At 39.3% G+C, this 18396-nt stretch overlaps 1 protein-coding gene across 1 annotated transcript in view; it reads left to right on the forward strand.

Annotated features, from left to right (window-relative positions):
- dcc (DCC netrin 1 receptor) overlaps positions 1 to 18396 on the forward strand; it is a 703166-nt gene that overhangs the window by 352134 nt on the left and 332636 nt on the right. Inside the window, exon 7 of the mRNA XM_052034012.1 lies at positions 13701 to 13855. Within this exon, the coding sequence (XP_051889972.1) occupies positions 13701 to 13855 (155 nt within the window). The remainder of the gene's footprint in view (positions 1 to 13700; positions 13856 to 18396) is intronic.

Below are 18396 nucleotides of genomic sequence, written 5' to 3' on the forward strand. Positions count from 1 at the left end.
TAAGGAGGATTTGCTCTAAGTGTAATAGCTTGTTATGATTGAGGGAGATCTCCACCATCAGATTTCTGAACGGTCCATGAATCCATAACCAATACCTCATTATTCCTTTTTCTTACACTATTTATTTATTTTGTAATTGATAGTTATTGTATGTCTTTGCACTGTACTGCTGCTGCAAAACAAATTTTTTGTCATAAGACAGTGATAATAAACCTGATTCTGATACATGGCAGCAGGACCACACTTGGTCAAAAGTCTCCCATGACAAGCCACAATCACCCTTAAGTCCAGACCTTGGCATGAGGCAGCTCGTTCAGGAGAAGATCTCTGCAGAATGACAGTTCTCTCATTGAACCATTACATGAGATGTGCATTTTCTCATACAGACACTATTTACAATTGTTATTTTTACATTTTGTCATTTTATTTTAGTTCTAGGCAAGTGTACTGTGCAGCAGGACAAATGCAAATGTAACGTAGATTTACAATAGCACAGAGACTGGTCTAAGAGTTGGCAATGCACTGTCATGGTTTTAACTCCATCATTTATGAATTCACTTTGTGCAACAGGCCACATTGGAAGCCTGATCTAAGAGCTGGCTGGCACTCAGAAGTAGTTTGCTGTCAAATGCCACATGTTAAGGTTTTGACATCTGTTTGATGTTTTCCAGTTACTTTTTGGTTCTGCCAAGTGATTGTGCAACTTCTCCAATATGAAATAAAGAAAAATTATCTGGTTTGATTCCTTATGTTATATTTTAATTAATTTTAACTTGAAATGCATCGAATGTCTCATATCATAGCTACATTTTACTCTGGCTCCTACCCCCTGTGGATAACTACAGGTCTGTGTTGAATAAAACAAATGTTTCCTGATGTTCCTGCAGCACTGTGAAAGAGTACATTAAACACGGCAAATGCCAAAGATGATCAGGGATACTGGGAAGTGTTCTGGGAGTATTCCACTGTATTACTATCACCTGTATTGACAAATTGTGAATTCTGAGCTGATAATGAATTCATCTACTGATTTTTGCACTCCAGTTTTCTTCTTCAGAATTTATATCTAATTAATGTTGTAGCCTTAAAGGGGCAGTGCACATTGATTACGTCCTACCTTTGCAGTAAAATTGGCTGGTGGAGATCATTTTGATACCAAGCTGATTACACATGATATCAGCTTAGCTCAGAAGCCCTTAGTCCTAATTTTTATTTATGTTGAATTCAGTGGGAAAATAAACAGTAAATGAAGCGAGAAAGAACTGCAGATGCTGGAAGTCTGGTAGGAAAACAACAAATTCTGGTAATGCTCTGCAGGTCCAGCAGCATCTGTGGAGAATAGGACTTAACATTTTGGTTGAATATCCTTTGTCAGTTTGGGTGAAAGATCTTCAACATGAAATGTTAGCTATATTTCTCATCTCATAAATGCCTCCTAGCATCTTCTGTTTTTATATCAATGGAAACAAATATGGGAATATGTTAAAATGCTGGCCTTGGTAATATCCCGCACGTGTAGTATCCATTGGAGTCAAAATTAATTGCACGTGTCTGACAAATTGGGCTGTGCAAAGATTTTGACTTCTTCCTATTTCTGGTTTACATGCTGCCCCAATTGAAATAATAGTGTTAGCTCTACCTCACTATCAGCTCTTGTAACACTTTCAATGCCTCAGATTTGTCAAACTGCTTACCTGAAGTCCAGTATTGGAAGTCCAGAAATATCCCCTTGTGAAACATTGGAAAGCCATTGCCTCTGGTTCCCATCACAAATTCTGTTCCCTAGCTGTTGATTTCATCCCTCTCCCTGTGTGGAGGTGAGAGTGAATCATTCTGCATGTAACCTTGGCATCCCACTTCATCCTGAACTGATTTTCTCATGCCCATCTCCTAAATCCATTTCTGTAATTTCACCCATCTTTGCCCGTGCCCCAGCATTCTTGCCACTGAAATCAATATCCATGCACTTGTTACACCTCATCTGAGCTATTCAGATGCAAAACTGATCATTTTTCCCCACCTTGAACCCTCTGTAAATTTGAGCCCATCCAAAAAATGCAACTCAGATCCTAACTTGCACCTTCATTACCTCACTGCTTTGTGACTAGTTTGCCATCTACTCCAATAACACCTGAATATCATAATTTACATCTTTGCTTATAATTCCCTTCACAGCCTTGCCTTTCCCTACTTCTTGAATGTCATTCAGCCCAACAGCATCCTAAAGGTGTTTACACTATCAGTCCTGGCCTCTTGCTTTTCTTTGATTTTAGTCTCTCCACCATTGACCAAGCTTCAGATGGTCAATGGTGGAGAGACTAAAATCAAAGAAAAGCGTTAACAATGCAGATATGTGTGGGACTTCTCTCCCAAAATGTTACTGCCACTCTTTCTTCTATTGCTTTTTAGAAGCTCCTTAAATCTATCCCTAAGCAAGTTTTTGATCACTAATGTTAACTTCCCCCTGCATTTCTCAGTGTTAAATTCTGTTTGATAACTTCCAGCTATACTTTACTAAATTAAACATGTTTTGGAATGCAATTTCTTGTTGTTATTCTAAAACAGCGTGGCATTCATTTGGCTGTGAACAATGCTTCTGGAGATGTGAAGGTTAAATTTTCAATTGAGATTCTGAAGCTGATTGGGGGACAATGTTGAAAGAATCTGTAAAATTAAAGTGCAGAAAAGCTCAACAACGACGGGAGAAAATCTGCATTGTTAACGTGTTTGTGAAAAAATCCTATTTCTCTTTTTAATTCAAGCATAATAAATCAGAGAAGAGTAAAGTAATAAATATAACTGCCGTAACGGATAGCTAACATCCTTTATCACATGTCAGGAAAGGAATACTACAAAAGAGCAATTTAGCATTTTTATGAAAAGTCGAAGTATTTGATGAAATTTTCAAGGAAGCCCATGTTGTCAAGCAAAACAGTCAATCCCTTGTACAATGGCCTTTGATAGATCATAAATTTCTTTGTTTTCCTCACTAATAGAGAAACCACAAAAAAGGAAGTGCTATCTCTGGAACCTACTGTTTGATTTAACATGCTTTGTTCTGTGCTTCTCAAATACTATAATAGAGAAATGCCTTTGACTTTTAATTTTGTTCAGTAATACTGGCCTATTTTATGAACATTAACCTACTTTAAGGGGAGTAAATCATCCCTAATGACCAGTTGTGGAGTGGCAACCAAATTCTGTTGAGTTCCAGGTTATAATTGGCAGAGCACGTGATGTAAACTATCTGCAAATCATTGCAAATTCTTCAAGATCAAAGTACCTTGGAAATCTGCAAGACCAACTTCAATTGTATCTGGGATAAAGCAGACATTAACTGCAATATTTCAGGCAACCCCTCCATCTTTTCTCCTTTTCCTCACCACTCCTCAATAACTTTGCATGTTACTTGGGTCAGGCCAACCATATAAGTTTCAAGTTTTTCCTTGGATCTTGCCAGTTGGGTGGTGTACCCACACAGCACAGTGCTTTTGCCTGAGTATTGTATTAAAATAAAGCTGATTTGATGAAGGACTTCCCTCTTGATTGACAATCTGGTATCATGAACCACAGAATTGATACAGGATACAAAGAGCCCATTTGGCCTATTGAATCTCTGCTGACTCTCTATATCACACTACCTCACTCTTCCTTCCAATCCAGCAAATATTTTATCTTCAAATAATTGTCCAGTTCCCAAACTAAACCCAGATTTTAATGAGGAGGGAGCTACCACCAATTTGGCACAAGCTGTTCACTTTCAGATTATCCAGATGATGACTGATACAGGAAATGCAAAGATGGATTCTGGAGGTTGCAAATAAGGAATTTTGTAAATGAGGTCCCTTACTATTTGTTATATACATTAATGATGTCGACATGAAAGAAGGAGGTATGATCTGTAAGTTTGTAGATGGCACAAAAATAGGTAGTTTTTTGATAATGAACAGGACAGTTATAGGCTACAGGATGACATTGGTCATTTGGTGAGATGGGCAAAGCAATGGCAAATGGAATTTAATCCTGATAAGTGTGAAGTGATACACTTTGGGAAGGCTAATAAGGGTAACACATACAATTTTCTTTTATTTACTGTTTGTATCAATTGTACATGTGAGCTTTCTTGACATGAAGATGCAACCTCAGGATGCTCCAATGTGCTTTATGGAGAGAGGCCAATATGCACATAGTGTGTTACTCGCAAATAGCTATGAGGCAAATTACCAGAATCCATTTCCATGAGAAATAAATATTAGCCACAATATCAGAAAAATTGTCCTGTGCTTCTTTGAAAAATTTCTGAGGATAAACTATGCCCAACCAAAAAGGCAGTTTAACATCCTCTCTGCAATGTGCATTTCTGACACGACTGAATTGTAATCCAGGATATTTGCATTCAAGTTGCTGTTGTGGGGCTTGAGCCCACAACCTTCAGATTCAAAAAAATGGAATGTTGTCACTGCACCATAACTGAATCTTGTGCCTGAGCAATTCAGCTTTGACAATGGACTGTTAAGCAGATTTATTAAACGATACATAGATAGGACAAGCAATTTACAACATACATTTAAACACTTCCCCTGGTTTGTGTTTCCTCCTTTAAAGATGGAAAATAACTAAAAGCCACATCTGCTGTGTAAAACTATAATGAGGTCCCTGAATATTGACCTTTATGTGGTCGGTTGTTACTGATCATTCGTGGAATCTCCCTCTGATGGCTTCAGGTGATTAATTAGGCTTGAAAAAGACAGGCTGAGAAATGTGCTTCAGATTTGAATTGGGGAAAAAAACAAATGTAAATATGTGGCCCTTAAAATGAAAACTAAATGTCAATCAATTATGTCTGTAAATAAATCCCACATTTTTTAATGAGTTGTTTGGATATCTAACTGGACATGACAACAGCATTGCATGCTGTGATTCCTAAAAATATGTACATTTTCTCCCTGAGTGAATCAGGAGTTTAATCACAGGATTAAAATGGCAGAAAAAAAAGGAAGCCAAAATGATTCTTTTGGCATATTGATTTCACAAAGTAAGTACAGATTAGGATAACCATTCCAACCAGTTAACTCATCCTCCCAGCACGAACTCCAGTTCGCAGTCCTAATCACATTGTAATGTATTTCAGTGATTTACTGTGGGCAAAATGTTTATTAATTTTTCTTTGTTGGATAGACATAAATACATAGGACATAGAACACTACAGCACAGTACAGGCCCTTCAGCCCACAATGTTGTGCCGACATTTTATCCTGCCCTAAGATCTATCTAACCCTTCCTTCCCACATAGCTCCCTATTTCTCTATCATTCATGTCTCTATCTAAGAGCCTCTTAAATGTCCCTAATGTATCTGCCCCCACAAACTCTGCAGGCAGTGCGTTCCACACACCCACCACTCTCTGTGTAAAAAAAAACTCACCCCTGACATCCCCCTTATACCTTCCTCCACTCGTCTTAAAATTATGTCCCCTTGTGTTAGCCATTGTTGCCCTGGGAAAAAGTATCTGACTGTCCACTTGATCTATGCCTCTTATCATTTCGTATATCTCTATCAAGTCACCTCTCATCCTCCTTCTCTCCAAAGAGAAAAGCCCTAGCTCACTCAACCTATCCTCATAAGACATGCTCACCAATCCAGGCAGCATCCTGGTAAATCTCCTCTGCACCCTCTCTAAAGCTTCCACATCCTTCCTATAATGAGGCAACCAGAACTGAACACAATACTCCAAGTGTGGTCTAACTAGAGTTCTACAGAGCTGCAACATCACCTCGTGGCTTTTGAACTCAATACCCCAACTAATGAAGGCCAACACTCCAAACGCCTTCTTATCTCCATACATGGGATCAACAGTGATAGGGAAATCTGATCCAGATCATGGTGAAATCAAGAGCTACTAAGTGAATCCATGGAAGCCGTTGCCTAGGGTACTTAGTAAAATTATCTTTGCCTATTTTTATTATTTTCCTGATGCTCAACTTCATGAAATTATCACCACTGTGAACTTGCAGTGTCACCTGAGTTATATTATCTAACAGCAGATTATCATATGCAATAAGTACTGTATTCAGAAAGGTTGGTACAGATTGCTGAGATCTGATAGTGTGTTGGTTAATAGTGCTGGACAAGAAATTATGTGGCTTGGTGACACAAGTCCAAGTTTGAGCATGACAGCTGAAGGATTTCAATTCAGTCAGTGACATTAACCTGGAGTTTAAATGCTGGTACCAGTGATGAGAAGCATGAGTGAAGAAAACCTGCTGTCCATTCCTGAGACACCCTATGTATGACTACAGGCTTGAAGCACTGTCGTTAACTATGACCTTGCCTGGCCAACCATTCAGCACTCGGGTAATTAGCAGATGGGCAACAAGTTCTGGTCTTGCTAATGGCATCCTCATTCTTTGATATTTACTGTTTTCTCATGAACAAACCTTCCACAGTTGGTGTCATGACAACAACCTTTCCCTCACTGTCAATAAAACAAAAGAGCTGGTCATTGACTTCAGGAAGGGGGGGCGTTACACATGCTTCTGACAACATCAATGGTACTGAGGTGGAGAGGGTTGAGATCTTCAAGTTCCTAGGAATGAACATCACCAGTAGTCTGTCTTGGTCCAACCATGTAGATGCCGCGGCCAAGAAAGCTCACAGGGCCTCCACTTCCTCAGGAGGCTAAAGAAATATGGCATGTTCCCTTTAACACTCACTAATTTTTATCGATGCACCATAGAAAGCATCCTATCTGGATGCATCACTGCTTGCCCGGGACTGCAAGAAACTGCAAAGAGTTGTGGACACAGCTCAGCACATCATGGAAACCAGCCTCCCTTCCATAGACTCTGTCTATACTTCTCACTGCCTTAGTAAAGCAGCCAATATAATCAAGACCCCACCCACTCCAGACATTCTCTCTTCTCCCCCTCCCATCTGGCAGAAGACACAAAAGCCTGAAAGCATGTACTACCAGGCTCAAGGACAGCTTCTATCCCACTGTTATAAGACTATTGAACAGTTCCCTAGTACAATAAGAGGGACTCTTGACTTCACAATTCATTTTGTTATGACCTTGCACCTTATTGTCAACCTGCACTGCACTTTCTCTGTAGCTGTGACACTTTACATTCTGTATTGATTTACCTTGCACTACCTCAATGCACTGTGTAATGAATTGATCTGTATGAACAGTATGCACGACAAGTTTTTCACTGTACCTCGGTACATGTGACAATAATAAACCAATTCCAATTCCTGATCAACCAAGGTGCTGAGAAAAGTGAAAGAGTAGAATCCTTACTGTTGCTCATTCAACAGTTAAGGTGAATTAGCAGAAAATTAAGAACTTTAGAGAGAGAAACACCTATAGCTCCCGTTAAGTCTACTCCTAATCTAATAAAGTCATCTAATAAGGTCAGAGCCGATCTTTTGCCTCAAGCCCACGTTCCTGTCCAATCTTCTTATCCCTTGATTCTCCTAGTGTCCAAAAATCTTTCCTAATTAGGCCTGAATCAGTTCAACAATTGACCATCACAGCTATCTAACCTTCTAAATGAAGAAATTTCACATTGTTGCCTTCTTAAACAGATTATTCCCAATCCTGAGGCAGTGCTTCCTAGCTCTGGTATCTTCAAAGCACCTTTCAGTTTGTACCCTGTTAATCAATCCCATTACCTTGCATGTTTCAGTTTTGATTACCTCTCATTTTTCAGCTAGCTCAATCTCTCATCATAGCACAATCTCCTCATTTCAGGAAATAATCTGGTGAATCCATGCTGCACCATCATCTCTCTTTCTTGGGAATAGAGATCAAAACTACAGGTAGTCTGAGTGTGGTTTCATGAAAGTCTTATGGAATGAGAGCAAATCCTTTTATTCTTGTCCCCCAACCATTGCAATAGAGGCCAACAATCATTTCACTTCCTTATTGCTTGATGTACTTGCATGTTAACTTTCTCTATTCCATGAGCAAGAGTACCTAGAACCCTTGGTACACCAACATTAGTTTCTCACAGTTTACCATGTTTTTCTTTTCTTTTTACCAAAGTGTAAAACCTCTTAGTTTCCTACATTGCAAACCATCTGCCCCCTCCTTGACCAATCACTTAATCCCTCAATATCCCTTTGCTGATTTGTTGCATTCTCCTCACAGTTCTATTTTAAAAAGGACACAAGAAAATAGGAACAATATTAGACCACAAATCCTCTCAAGACTGCCCTGCCATTCAATATGATCATTGCTAATCAGTGCTGGCTTCAACTCCTCTTCTGTGCCACTTCCTTATAAGTTAGTAAATTGGTAAATTGGTTTATTATTGTCACATGTACTGAGGTACAGTGAAAAACTTTGTTTTGCATGCCATCCATGCAGATTATTTCATTACAACAGTGCACTGAGGTAGTACAAGGGAAAACAACAACAGAATACAGAATAAAGTGTTAATGATACAAAGTACAGTGCAGACAGATAATAAGGTGCAAGTTAGATTGTGAGGTGAAGAGTCCATTTTATCGTACTAAGGGACTGTTCAATAGTCTTGTAGTAGCAGGATAAAAGCTGTCCTTAATTCTGGTGGTATGTGCTTTCAGGCCTTTGTATCTTCTGCCCAATGGGAGGAGAAGGAGAATGTCTGGGGTAGGGGGGTTTATGTTTGCTGATTATGTTGGCTGCTTTACTGAGACAGCGAGAAGTGTAGACAGAGTCCATGGAGTGGAGGCTGGTTTCCATGATGTGCTGAGCCATGTCCACAACTCTCTGCAGTTTCTTACGTTCTTGGGCAGAACAGTTACCATACCAAGCTGTGGTACATCTGGATAGGATGCCTTCTATGGTGCATCAATAAAGGGGACATGCCAAATTTCTTGAGCCTCCTGAGGAAGTAGCGACACTGGTGAGCTTTCTTGGTCATGGCATCTACATGGTTGGACCAGGACAGGCTATTGGTGATGTTCACTCCTAGGAGCTTGAAGCTTTCAACCCTCTCAACCCCAGCACCATTGATGTAGACAGGACCCCTTCCTAAAGTCAATGACCAACTCTTTTGTTTTGCTGACATTGAGGGAAAGGGTGTTGTCATGACACCATACCACTAGGCTCTCTATCTCCTTCCTGTACTCCGACTTACCGTTATTTGAGATACGGCCCACTACAGTGGTGTCACAACACTTAATTCCTGATCTTTTAAATATGTATCTATCTTCACCTTAAATATAGCTAATGATCTGGTTTGCACCATGCTCGGGGCAGAGAGCAGAGGTTCACTACCCTCAGAGAGAAGAAATTTCTCCACACATCAGTTTTCAATGACCATCCCCTTATTTTGTATCTGATTCTCATGAGACCCCTCTTACCAACCAGAAAATGTCTCATTCATTCTTATTCTGTTTTCTATCCTTCAACAAACCTTCTAAATATGTAACTGTATTATTGCAAACTTATGTCCTTGTTTCAAGTTTAAACATTTCTTTGTGTGTATTGTACTAATTGAATGCTTTTGAAAATCCAGATATATGATATCCACTAATTCCCCCATATCATCATGGCTCGTTCCATATTCAGAGACCTATCATGTTCCTCATTTACAAATTTACTTTCATAAAATTGTGTTGACTTTTATTTTCAAAGCAATCTGTTACTATATCTCCTCAATAACGGACTCTAGCATTTCTTGAACAAATGATGTCATGCTAACTGGCTTGTAGTTTTATTTGGTTTAGAGTCATACAGCATGGCAACATGCTTTTCAGCTGTTGCCATGATGAAGGGTCCCAAACCGAAATGTCGAATGTCCATAACCCTCCGTAGATGCTGTCTGACCTGCTGAGTTTCTCCAGTTTTTGTGTGTTGTCTTTCAACTCACCCTGTCTGTACTGACCACCAAGCACCCATCAACTACCCCCTCACCCCCCCCAATTCTCCTGCCATATATCTGCACTGAGGGTAATTTAAATGGCTAATTAACCTGCCAACCAGTAAATCTTTGGTACATGGGAGGAGCACTTGGGGAAAACCCATGTAGTCACAGGGAGTACAAGCAAACTCCACAGAGACAGCATCCAGAATCAGCCTCGAACGTGAGTCACTTGAGCTGTGAGGAAGCAGTGCTAATTGTTGCGTCACTGTGTCTGTTCTTGAAATACTGCTGCTACACTTGCTGCCTTCCAATCCATTGGGAATATACTAGAATACAAGGAATTTTGGAAGATCAGACCAATGCATCGTCTATCACCAGAGCCTTTTCCTTTTGAATCCCAGGATGCAATGGTGCAATGGATCTATTGGCTTTTAGCTACCTTGGTCCCTCCAGTATTTTCTTTTACAGATAATAAAAACTTTAAGTTTCTCTCTGTCATTAGAAACGTTGGTTCCCTGTGACATCTTACATATTTATTCTGTCTCCTGCACAGAAAGCGGATACATTAATACATACCTACATCAGTCCTGTGTTCAATTTTATCATGATGTATAATTTTTACTTCAATTCCCTCAGAAAACAAATAGCTTGCCAGTATTTTTTCATTAAAATCTGACCAGTTAATAGAACCAAGAATTTCAGATAAACATATACCTGTCCAAATACAGTGCAGAACACTGATCCAAACATAAAATATTACCCAATTATCCATTTGTTAAATCTCAGCATTTTAAACCTTAATCTACAGTCAGTTGTTACCCAGAGACAGTGCAACAGTATAGAAATGTAATCAATTTTGTGTAAAATATTGGGCTTTGTTTAAAGTATATTGAATTGGTTTCCTTTGGATTGAATTGGAGAATTCATTGTTAATTGGGTTGTGGTGGATAAATTTTGGGAATTGACTGTTACTATCTGCAGTGAATAGAAATCCCTTTGTAAGCACAATCTTCTAAGAGAATAGTTTTGAACAATTTCTCTCGATCAATTGATCACCTGACTTGCCTTCTTTATGTCTCTGAATTTCCATTCGTGTTTATCCTAAAGCATCAAAAACACAAAAAAGAGAGCACTGCTCAAGAAATCTTAACTGATGCGTGAAATTACAAGAGAAAAATTATGATTCATGGAGAAATGGACACATAAATGGTGAATTAAGAAACAGGACATGTCAACAAACAAAGTTTGTCACTGATTTTTTTTAGGCAATTGTCTTTTATTCCAATATGATCTTCTATAGCATAAGCTTTGAATCATGAATATAATGTATTAAATCTTGTTCCTAAAAGCTTGCTTGTGCATAATAATTATACAGAATTTCTGTGTGAACTTGCTGTCACATGCTGAGTATGGTTAAATCACTGGCTATAAAGTGCTTGAAATATTCTGAAAGGGATAACAACATGCTATAAAAATGCAGGCCTTGTTTTGATTTATCCAACTACACGTATACTTCCTCAAAACATGTAAAATTATGACAGAAAACAGATTGTCCACAACTGACTAACAATGACCACATTCAAGAAAGAGGACATAAGAACTGAAAGCAGGAGAAGGTCACATGGCCCCTTGACTTTGCTCCACTCTTCGATAAGATCAGGGCAAATTCATTATCTCAAGTTCACTTTCTCTCGAATCTTCCATTTTCGAAATCTATTGCTCCCAGATTTACATACAAGGGGCAGAGAATTCTAAAGATCTAGGAAGTTGAAGAACAAGCATGAAGTATTAGTGCATGAAGTATAAGTATTATGGATGTTGATCAATAGTGTGTGATAGGAATGAATAGAGTGTAAAAGTAGAAAAGTGAACCAGCATCTCGAGTCAGAGTAGAGAAAAATGGTAAAAATTCGGCATTAAAGGCTCTTTATCTGAATGCACACGATATTCACAACTGGAAAGATGATTGATGGCACAAATAGAAGTAAATGGCCCAGATCTGATAGGCATCACAGAAATGTGGTTGCAGGGCTGGAAACTATATATTCTGAGGTACTTGATATTTCATAAGGAAATGCAGAAAGAAAAAGGATGTTGCCTAGCTCTATTAATAAAGGATGAGATCAGTCCCATCATAAGAAATGACCTTGGCTCTGAAGTTTATTGCCTGGAATTAGCTTGGGTGCAAGTAAGAAATAGCAAATGAAAGAAGCCATTGGTGAGAGTAGCCTATGGGCTCCCTAACAGCACCTATACTGCAGGACAGGGTATATAAATGAAGAAGTGATGAAGCCTGGCAATATTACAATAAGATATTACAATAATCTGCATAGAGATTGGACACATCAAATTGACAAAGGTAACCTTGAGGATGAGTTCACAGAGTGCATTTGGGATGGTTTCTTAGAACAGAACAGTACATTGTGGGACTAACGAATAGGCTCTTTTAGATCTGATCAGGTGTTGTGGGACAAGACTAATTACTGATCTCGTCATCTGTAGGAGAATGATCATAACATGGTAAAACTGCACTTTTAGTTAGAGAATGAGAAACCTAGCTTCGAAATTCATGTTTTCAACATAAGGGTATGAAAGCAGAGTTGGTGAAATTGGTAACCAAAGAAGATAATAAAGAAGATATCTTGTAATTTCTCAACAAAGATAAATTCCATTGAGAAGTAAAGACTTTAGGAGGAGGAAGATCCATCCTTGGCTAACTGAGGAAATTCAGTGTGGTATCACATTGAAAGAGAAAATATACAAGATGTTAGAAACAAACAAATGATGACTAAAAAAAAATTGAGAAAGTAGATTATAAATAAAAGTTAAAAAGAAATATAAAAACAGAAAGAACTTCTACAAACATATAAAAAGCAATAGGGTATTTAACGTAAAAGTTGGTCCCCTGGAGAATGAGACTGGGAAATTAAAAATAGGAAATAAGGTAATAGCAGGGACTTTGAATCTCACCTATCCCCTCCCTGCGTGTACTCCTTCCCCCTCCCCCCACCTTCTTATTCTGGCTTCTGCCCTCTTCCTTTCCAATCCTGATGAAGGGTCTCGGCCCGAAACATTGACTGTTTATTTCCCTCCATGGATGCTGCCTGACCTGCTGAGTTCCTCCAGCATTTTTTGTGTACTGCTTCGAATAAATATTTTGTATCTGCTTGCACAATAGAAGGTACTAAATGTACTCCAATTATAGTAAAAAAAATCCAGGAACAAAAAAGGAGAAGCTCTATTTCTAGTGAAAAGGGAGTATATAAACTAAAGGGACTGACAACCAGAAACTCCCCTGGATCTGATGGCCTACCATCTATGGACTTAAAAGAAGTGCCTGAAGGGATAATAGATGTATGGGATGTGGTATTCCAACATTCCTAAAATTCTAGATAGGTCACAGCAGATAAAATAGGAATGATCTTGGTCCAGGCTTTGCAATCATCACCTACACCCAGACTAAATTTTGTGGCTATGTAATGCCCACTGCATTGTCAGTGTCACTGTACCAGTCCTGTCAAAAGGTTGTTTCCAAGTAACCAAGTGTCCTTGCTGATCAAGGAGTTTTGAAAATTAGTGAAAAAAAATTAAAAATTTAATTGACAGAAATAAACACTTAGAAAATGAAAAACATATTTAAGAATATTGGAACTGCTATTAATTAATTAAAATATGCACATTGAAACAAAGAAAAATAAAATTATTATGAACAAAGATTTTAAGAGGTGATCAAGTACAGTGAAGCAAAATTAGAGCATGTAGGATTGGGGATAATATATTGGTGTACATTAAGGATTGGTGAACAGGTAAATTTTATATTAATTTCCTCTCCATCTCTCTTTTACAGTTCCACCGAGCTTTCTAAAGCGTCCTTCCAACTTGTATGCTTATGAGAGTATGGATATTGAGTTTGAATGTGCAGTTACTGGAAAGCCAGTGCCTACTGTAAGATGGATAAAGAATGGGGAAGTGGTCATTCCCAGTGATTACTTCCAGATTGTGGTAAGTAGTTCATTTATCTTGACAGTGTTCTCATTCTCTGAACCATTCAGTCCTGAAGACTTGGCTCCATTATTTCTAATGTACCAAGAGATCTTGGAGTGCAACTACACTGCTCCCTTAAAGTTGCAACACAAGTAGATAGGGTGGTAAAGGAGGCACATGGCATACTTGTCTTCATTGGTCAGGGTGTGATGTATAAAAGACATTGCAGTTGCATAAAACTTTGGTTTAGCCACATTTAGAGCACTGAGTGTAGTTCTGTCACCACATTACAGGAAGGATGTGGAGGCTTTGGAGAAGTTGCAGAAGAGGTTCACCAGGATGTTGCCTGGATTAGTGAGTATTAGCTATAAGGAGAGGTTGGCCAAACTTGGATTGTATTCTCTGAAGAAGTGGAAGCTGAAGAACCTGATAGAAGTATATAAAATGTTGAGTGGTATAGATAGGGTAGACAGTCAGATTCTTTTTAACAGGGTGGAAATGTCAAATACTAGAGCATGTAGGTTTAAGGTGAGAGGGCGGAAAATTTAAAGGAGATTTACGAGGGAAGTTTTTTTACACAGAGAATTGTGGTGAAAACAGATACAATAGTAACATTTAAGAGGGATTTAGGCAGGCACATGAACAGGCAGGGAATGGATGGATATAGACCATGTGCAGGCAGGTGGGATTAGTTTGGATTGACATCATGGTTAGCACAGACCTTGTGGGCCAAAGAGCCTGCTCCTGTGCTGTACTGTTCTATGTTCAATGTACCTTCTTTTAATGCCTCCAGTCCTTGAACCATTGTGATTAGAAACAGTTTTTCTCATAACTCTTTGGTTACATGTTAAGCATTGTGCCTAATGTAAGAAGGAATCCAATTGTCTTCTTCAGGTGTTTTAACAGCTAAACAAATTATTGGAGGTTCAATGAAGTTAATTAGAAACTAAAATTAAGATTTAATGGTGAAGCAGAAGGCATGATTGAGGCATTTTAAGAATTTCTAGAGAGATAGCAGACAGTTGCAAGAAATTTAAGGTTGTGACTGTAGGTGATTTTAACTTTTCACATATTGACTGGGACTGCCATACTGTAAAGGGATTGGATGGGATAGTGTTTGTCAAATGCATTCAGGAAGGTTTCCTTAATAAATATGTAGAGGTCCCAACTAGAGAGAGCATGATACTGGATCTCCTCTTTGGGAACGAGACAGGGGCAGGTGACAGAAGTGTGTGTAGGGGAAGACTTTGGATCTAGTGATCAGAATTCCATTGGTCTCAAGATAATTATGGAGAAGGATAGGACTGGTTCTTGGTTTGAGATTCTAAATTGGTGTAAGCCCTATTTTGATGGCATCAGAAGGGATCTGGCAGGCGTGGATTGGGATAGGCTGTTTTCTGGTAAAGAGATGTTTAGTAAGTGGGAGGCTTTCAAGAGTGAAATATTGAGAGTACAGAAACTGTATGTTCCTGTTAGAATAAAAGGCAAGGCTAAGAGGTTTTGGGAATCTTGGTTATCGAAAGATATTGAAGCCCTGGTAAAGAAAAAGAAGGTGGCACGTATCAGGTATAGGCAGTTGGGATCAAATGAGGTGCTTGAGGAGTACAAGAAATGCAAGAGAACACTAAAGAGAGAAATCAGGAGGGCAAAAAGAAGACATGAGGTTGCTCTGGTAGAGAGGGTGAAAGAGAATCTCAAGGGCTTCTATAGCTATGTTAAGAGCCAAAGGGTAGCAAGGGACAAAATTGGTCCTTTTGAAGATCAGCATGGTCATCTATGCATAGAGCCAAAATTGATGGGGGAGATCTTAAATGAATTTTTTCCATCTGTATTTACTCTGGAGACAGACATAGAGTCTATAGAACTGAGGAAAATGAATAGTGAGGTCATGGACCGTATCCAGATTACAGAAGAGGAGGTGCTTGCTGTATTGAGGCAAATTAGGGTGGATAAATCCCCAGGGCCTGACGGGGTCTCCCCTCGGACCTTGTGGGAGGCTAGTACAGAAATTACAGGGGCCCTGACAGAGATATTTAAAATGTCCTTAGCCACGGGTGAGATGCCGGAGGACTGGAGGCTAGCAAATGTTGTTCCTTTGTTCAAGAAAGGCTCTAAGAATAAGCTGGGAAATTATAGGCCAGTGATCCTGATGTCAGTCATGGTAAATTATTGGAAGGTATATTAAGAGTCAGGATATATAAGTATTTGAATAGACAAGGCCTGATTAGAGATGATCAACGTGGCTTTGTGCGTGGTAAGTCATGTCTAACCAATCTTATATAGTTTTTCGAGGAGGTTACCAAGAAGGTTGATGAAGGAAAGGCGGTGGGCATTGTCTACATGGACTTTAGCAAGGCCTTTGACAAAGTCCCACATGGGAGGCTGGTCCAGAAGGTTAAGATGCTTGGCATTCAGGATGAAGTAGCCAATTGGATTCAAGATTGGCTTAGCAGGAGAAACCAGAGAGTGGTAGTAGATGGTTGTCTCTCTGATTGGAGGCCTGTGACTAGTGGTGTGCCGCAAGGATCGATGCTGGGTCAGTTGTTGGTTATCATCTATATTAATGATTTAGATGATAATGTGGTAAACTGGATCAGCAAATTTGTGGATGACACCAAGACTGGGGGCGTAGTGGACAGCGAGGAAGGCTATCAAAGCTTGCAGCGAGATCTTGATCAGCTAGGTAAATGGGCTGAAAAATGGCAGATGGAATTTAATGTAGACAAGTGTGAGGTGATGCATTTTGAGAGAACAAACCTGGGTAAGACTTACACAGTGAGTGATAAGGCTCTAAGGTCTGCAGTAGAACAAAGGGACTTGGGACTACAGATCCATAGTCCCGTGAAAGTGGCGTCACAGGTAGATAGGGTCATAAAGAGAGCTTTTGACACTTTGGCCTTTGTAAATCAAGGCATTGTGTACAGGAGTTGGGATGTTATGCTCAAGTTGTACAAGACATTGGTGAGGCTAAGTTTAGAGTATTGTGTGCAGTTCTGGTCACCTACCCACAGGAAAGATATGAATAAGCTTGAAAGAGTGCAGAGAAAATTTACAATGATGTTGCTGGGACTTGAGGATCTGAGGCAAAGGGAAAGGTTGAATAGGGTGAGACTTTATTCCCAGGAGTGCAGGAGAATGAGGAGAGATCTTACAGAGTTATACAAAATGATGAGAGGTATAGATAGGGTGAATGCATGCAGGCTTTTTCTCCTCAGGTTGGGTGAGACTAGAACTAGAGGTCATAGGTTCAGGGTGAAAGATGAAATATTTAAGGGGAATCTGAAGGGAAACATCTTCACTCAGAGGGTGGTGCGAGTGTGGAACGAACTGTCAATGGAAGTGGTAGATGCGGGTTCAGTTCTAACATCTAAGAGAAGTTTGGACAGATGCATGCATGGGAGGGCTTTGGCGGGATATTGTCTGGGTGCAGGTAGATGGGATGAGGCAGAAGATCAGTTCGGCTTGGACTAGATGGATCGAAGGGCCTGTTTCTGTGCTGTAGTACTCTATGAATCTATGATACATTGCATCAGAAAGAAGAGGCTGCAAAAGTTATGCTTAAGGACAACATCAAGATACTGAAGAAGGTAAAATGAGTTATAAGGAGGGACTGAAAGTAATAAATGTGCAGCCTGTTTCAAATTTTCACTGAGGAAAATTATTAGCAAAAGTATTGTAAATGAGGAGACTATTGGGAAAATGGATGAGATTAAAGGCAGGTAAAAAAAAATTCATTAAAAAGTTGTCAGTAACTAAAGTGGGTGATCACCTATACTGGATGTATTGCATCCCATGTTGCTGTGGGAAGTAAGCATTGCAATTGCAGAGATACTGGGCAAAATCTTTTAATACTCTTTGGATTCAGGGTTAGTGTTAGTAGTCTGGAAGCTTACAAATGTTTCACCCTTGTTTCAAAAAAGAGAGGAGGATAAACTTGGTAATTGCAAGCCTTGGTGGTGGAAATGCTTGTGGAAATAATAATCCAAAGCAAAATTAACAGCTGTTCACACAAGCATCGATGAATAAACATGCAATTATTTGGGCAAATTGTGCTTCACTGAGCATCCTGATGATATAATAGAGAGGATAGATATGGGGAAGACAGTTCACATTACAGATCATAGACTTTCAGAAGGTATTTGATGAAGAACAATTTAGGCTTGATCACAAAGCAAACCCATGAGATAAAGGAGGGTATTTGGTGAATGAACTGAAAGTGGGCCAAAACTTGAACAAAAAGCTGCGGTGAATGGCTATATTTCAGGTTAGTGGAGGTTTGCAGGGAGTTCTTCAGAGTTCACTACTAGTAGCAGTCCTGTTTTTGATATATATTCAAGACTTAGGGGTGCAGTAAGCAGAAAATGATGATGACATTGGTAGATGCCATGACAGTTGAAGTGATGGAAGTAGTGAGGTAAATATCATATATAAGGGGCACCAATGCAAATGGTCGAACGGCCAGGTGAAATTCTATTCAGAAGAATTGTGAGTTTCGGAGGAAGAATGCAGAGACAAAGTAAGACAAAGGGAGAGCACTCGTTTAGCATCTGGGGCTATTA

Source organism: Pristis pectinata, chromosome 2 (genome assembly GCF_009764475.1).
Source record: "Pristis pectinata isolate sPriPec2 chromosome 2, sPriPec2.1.pri, whole genome shotgun sequence".
Taxonomy (NCBI): Eukaryota; Metazoa; Chordata; class Chondrichthyes; order Rhinopristiformes; family Pristidae; genus Pristis; species Pristis pectinata.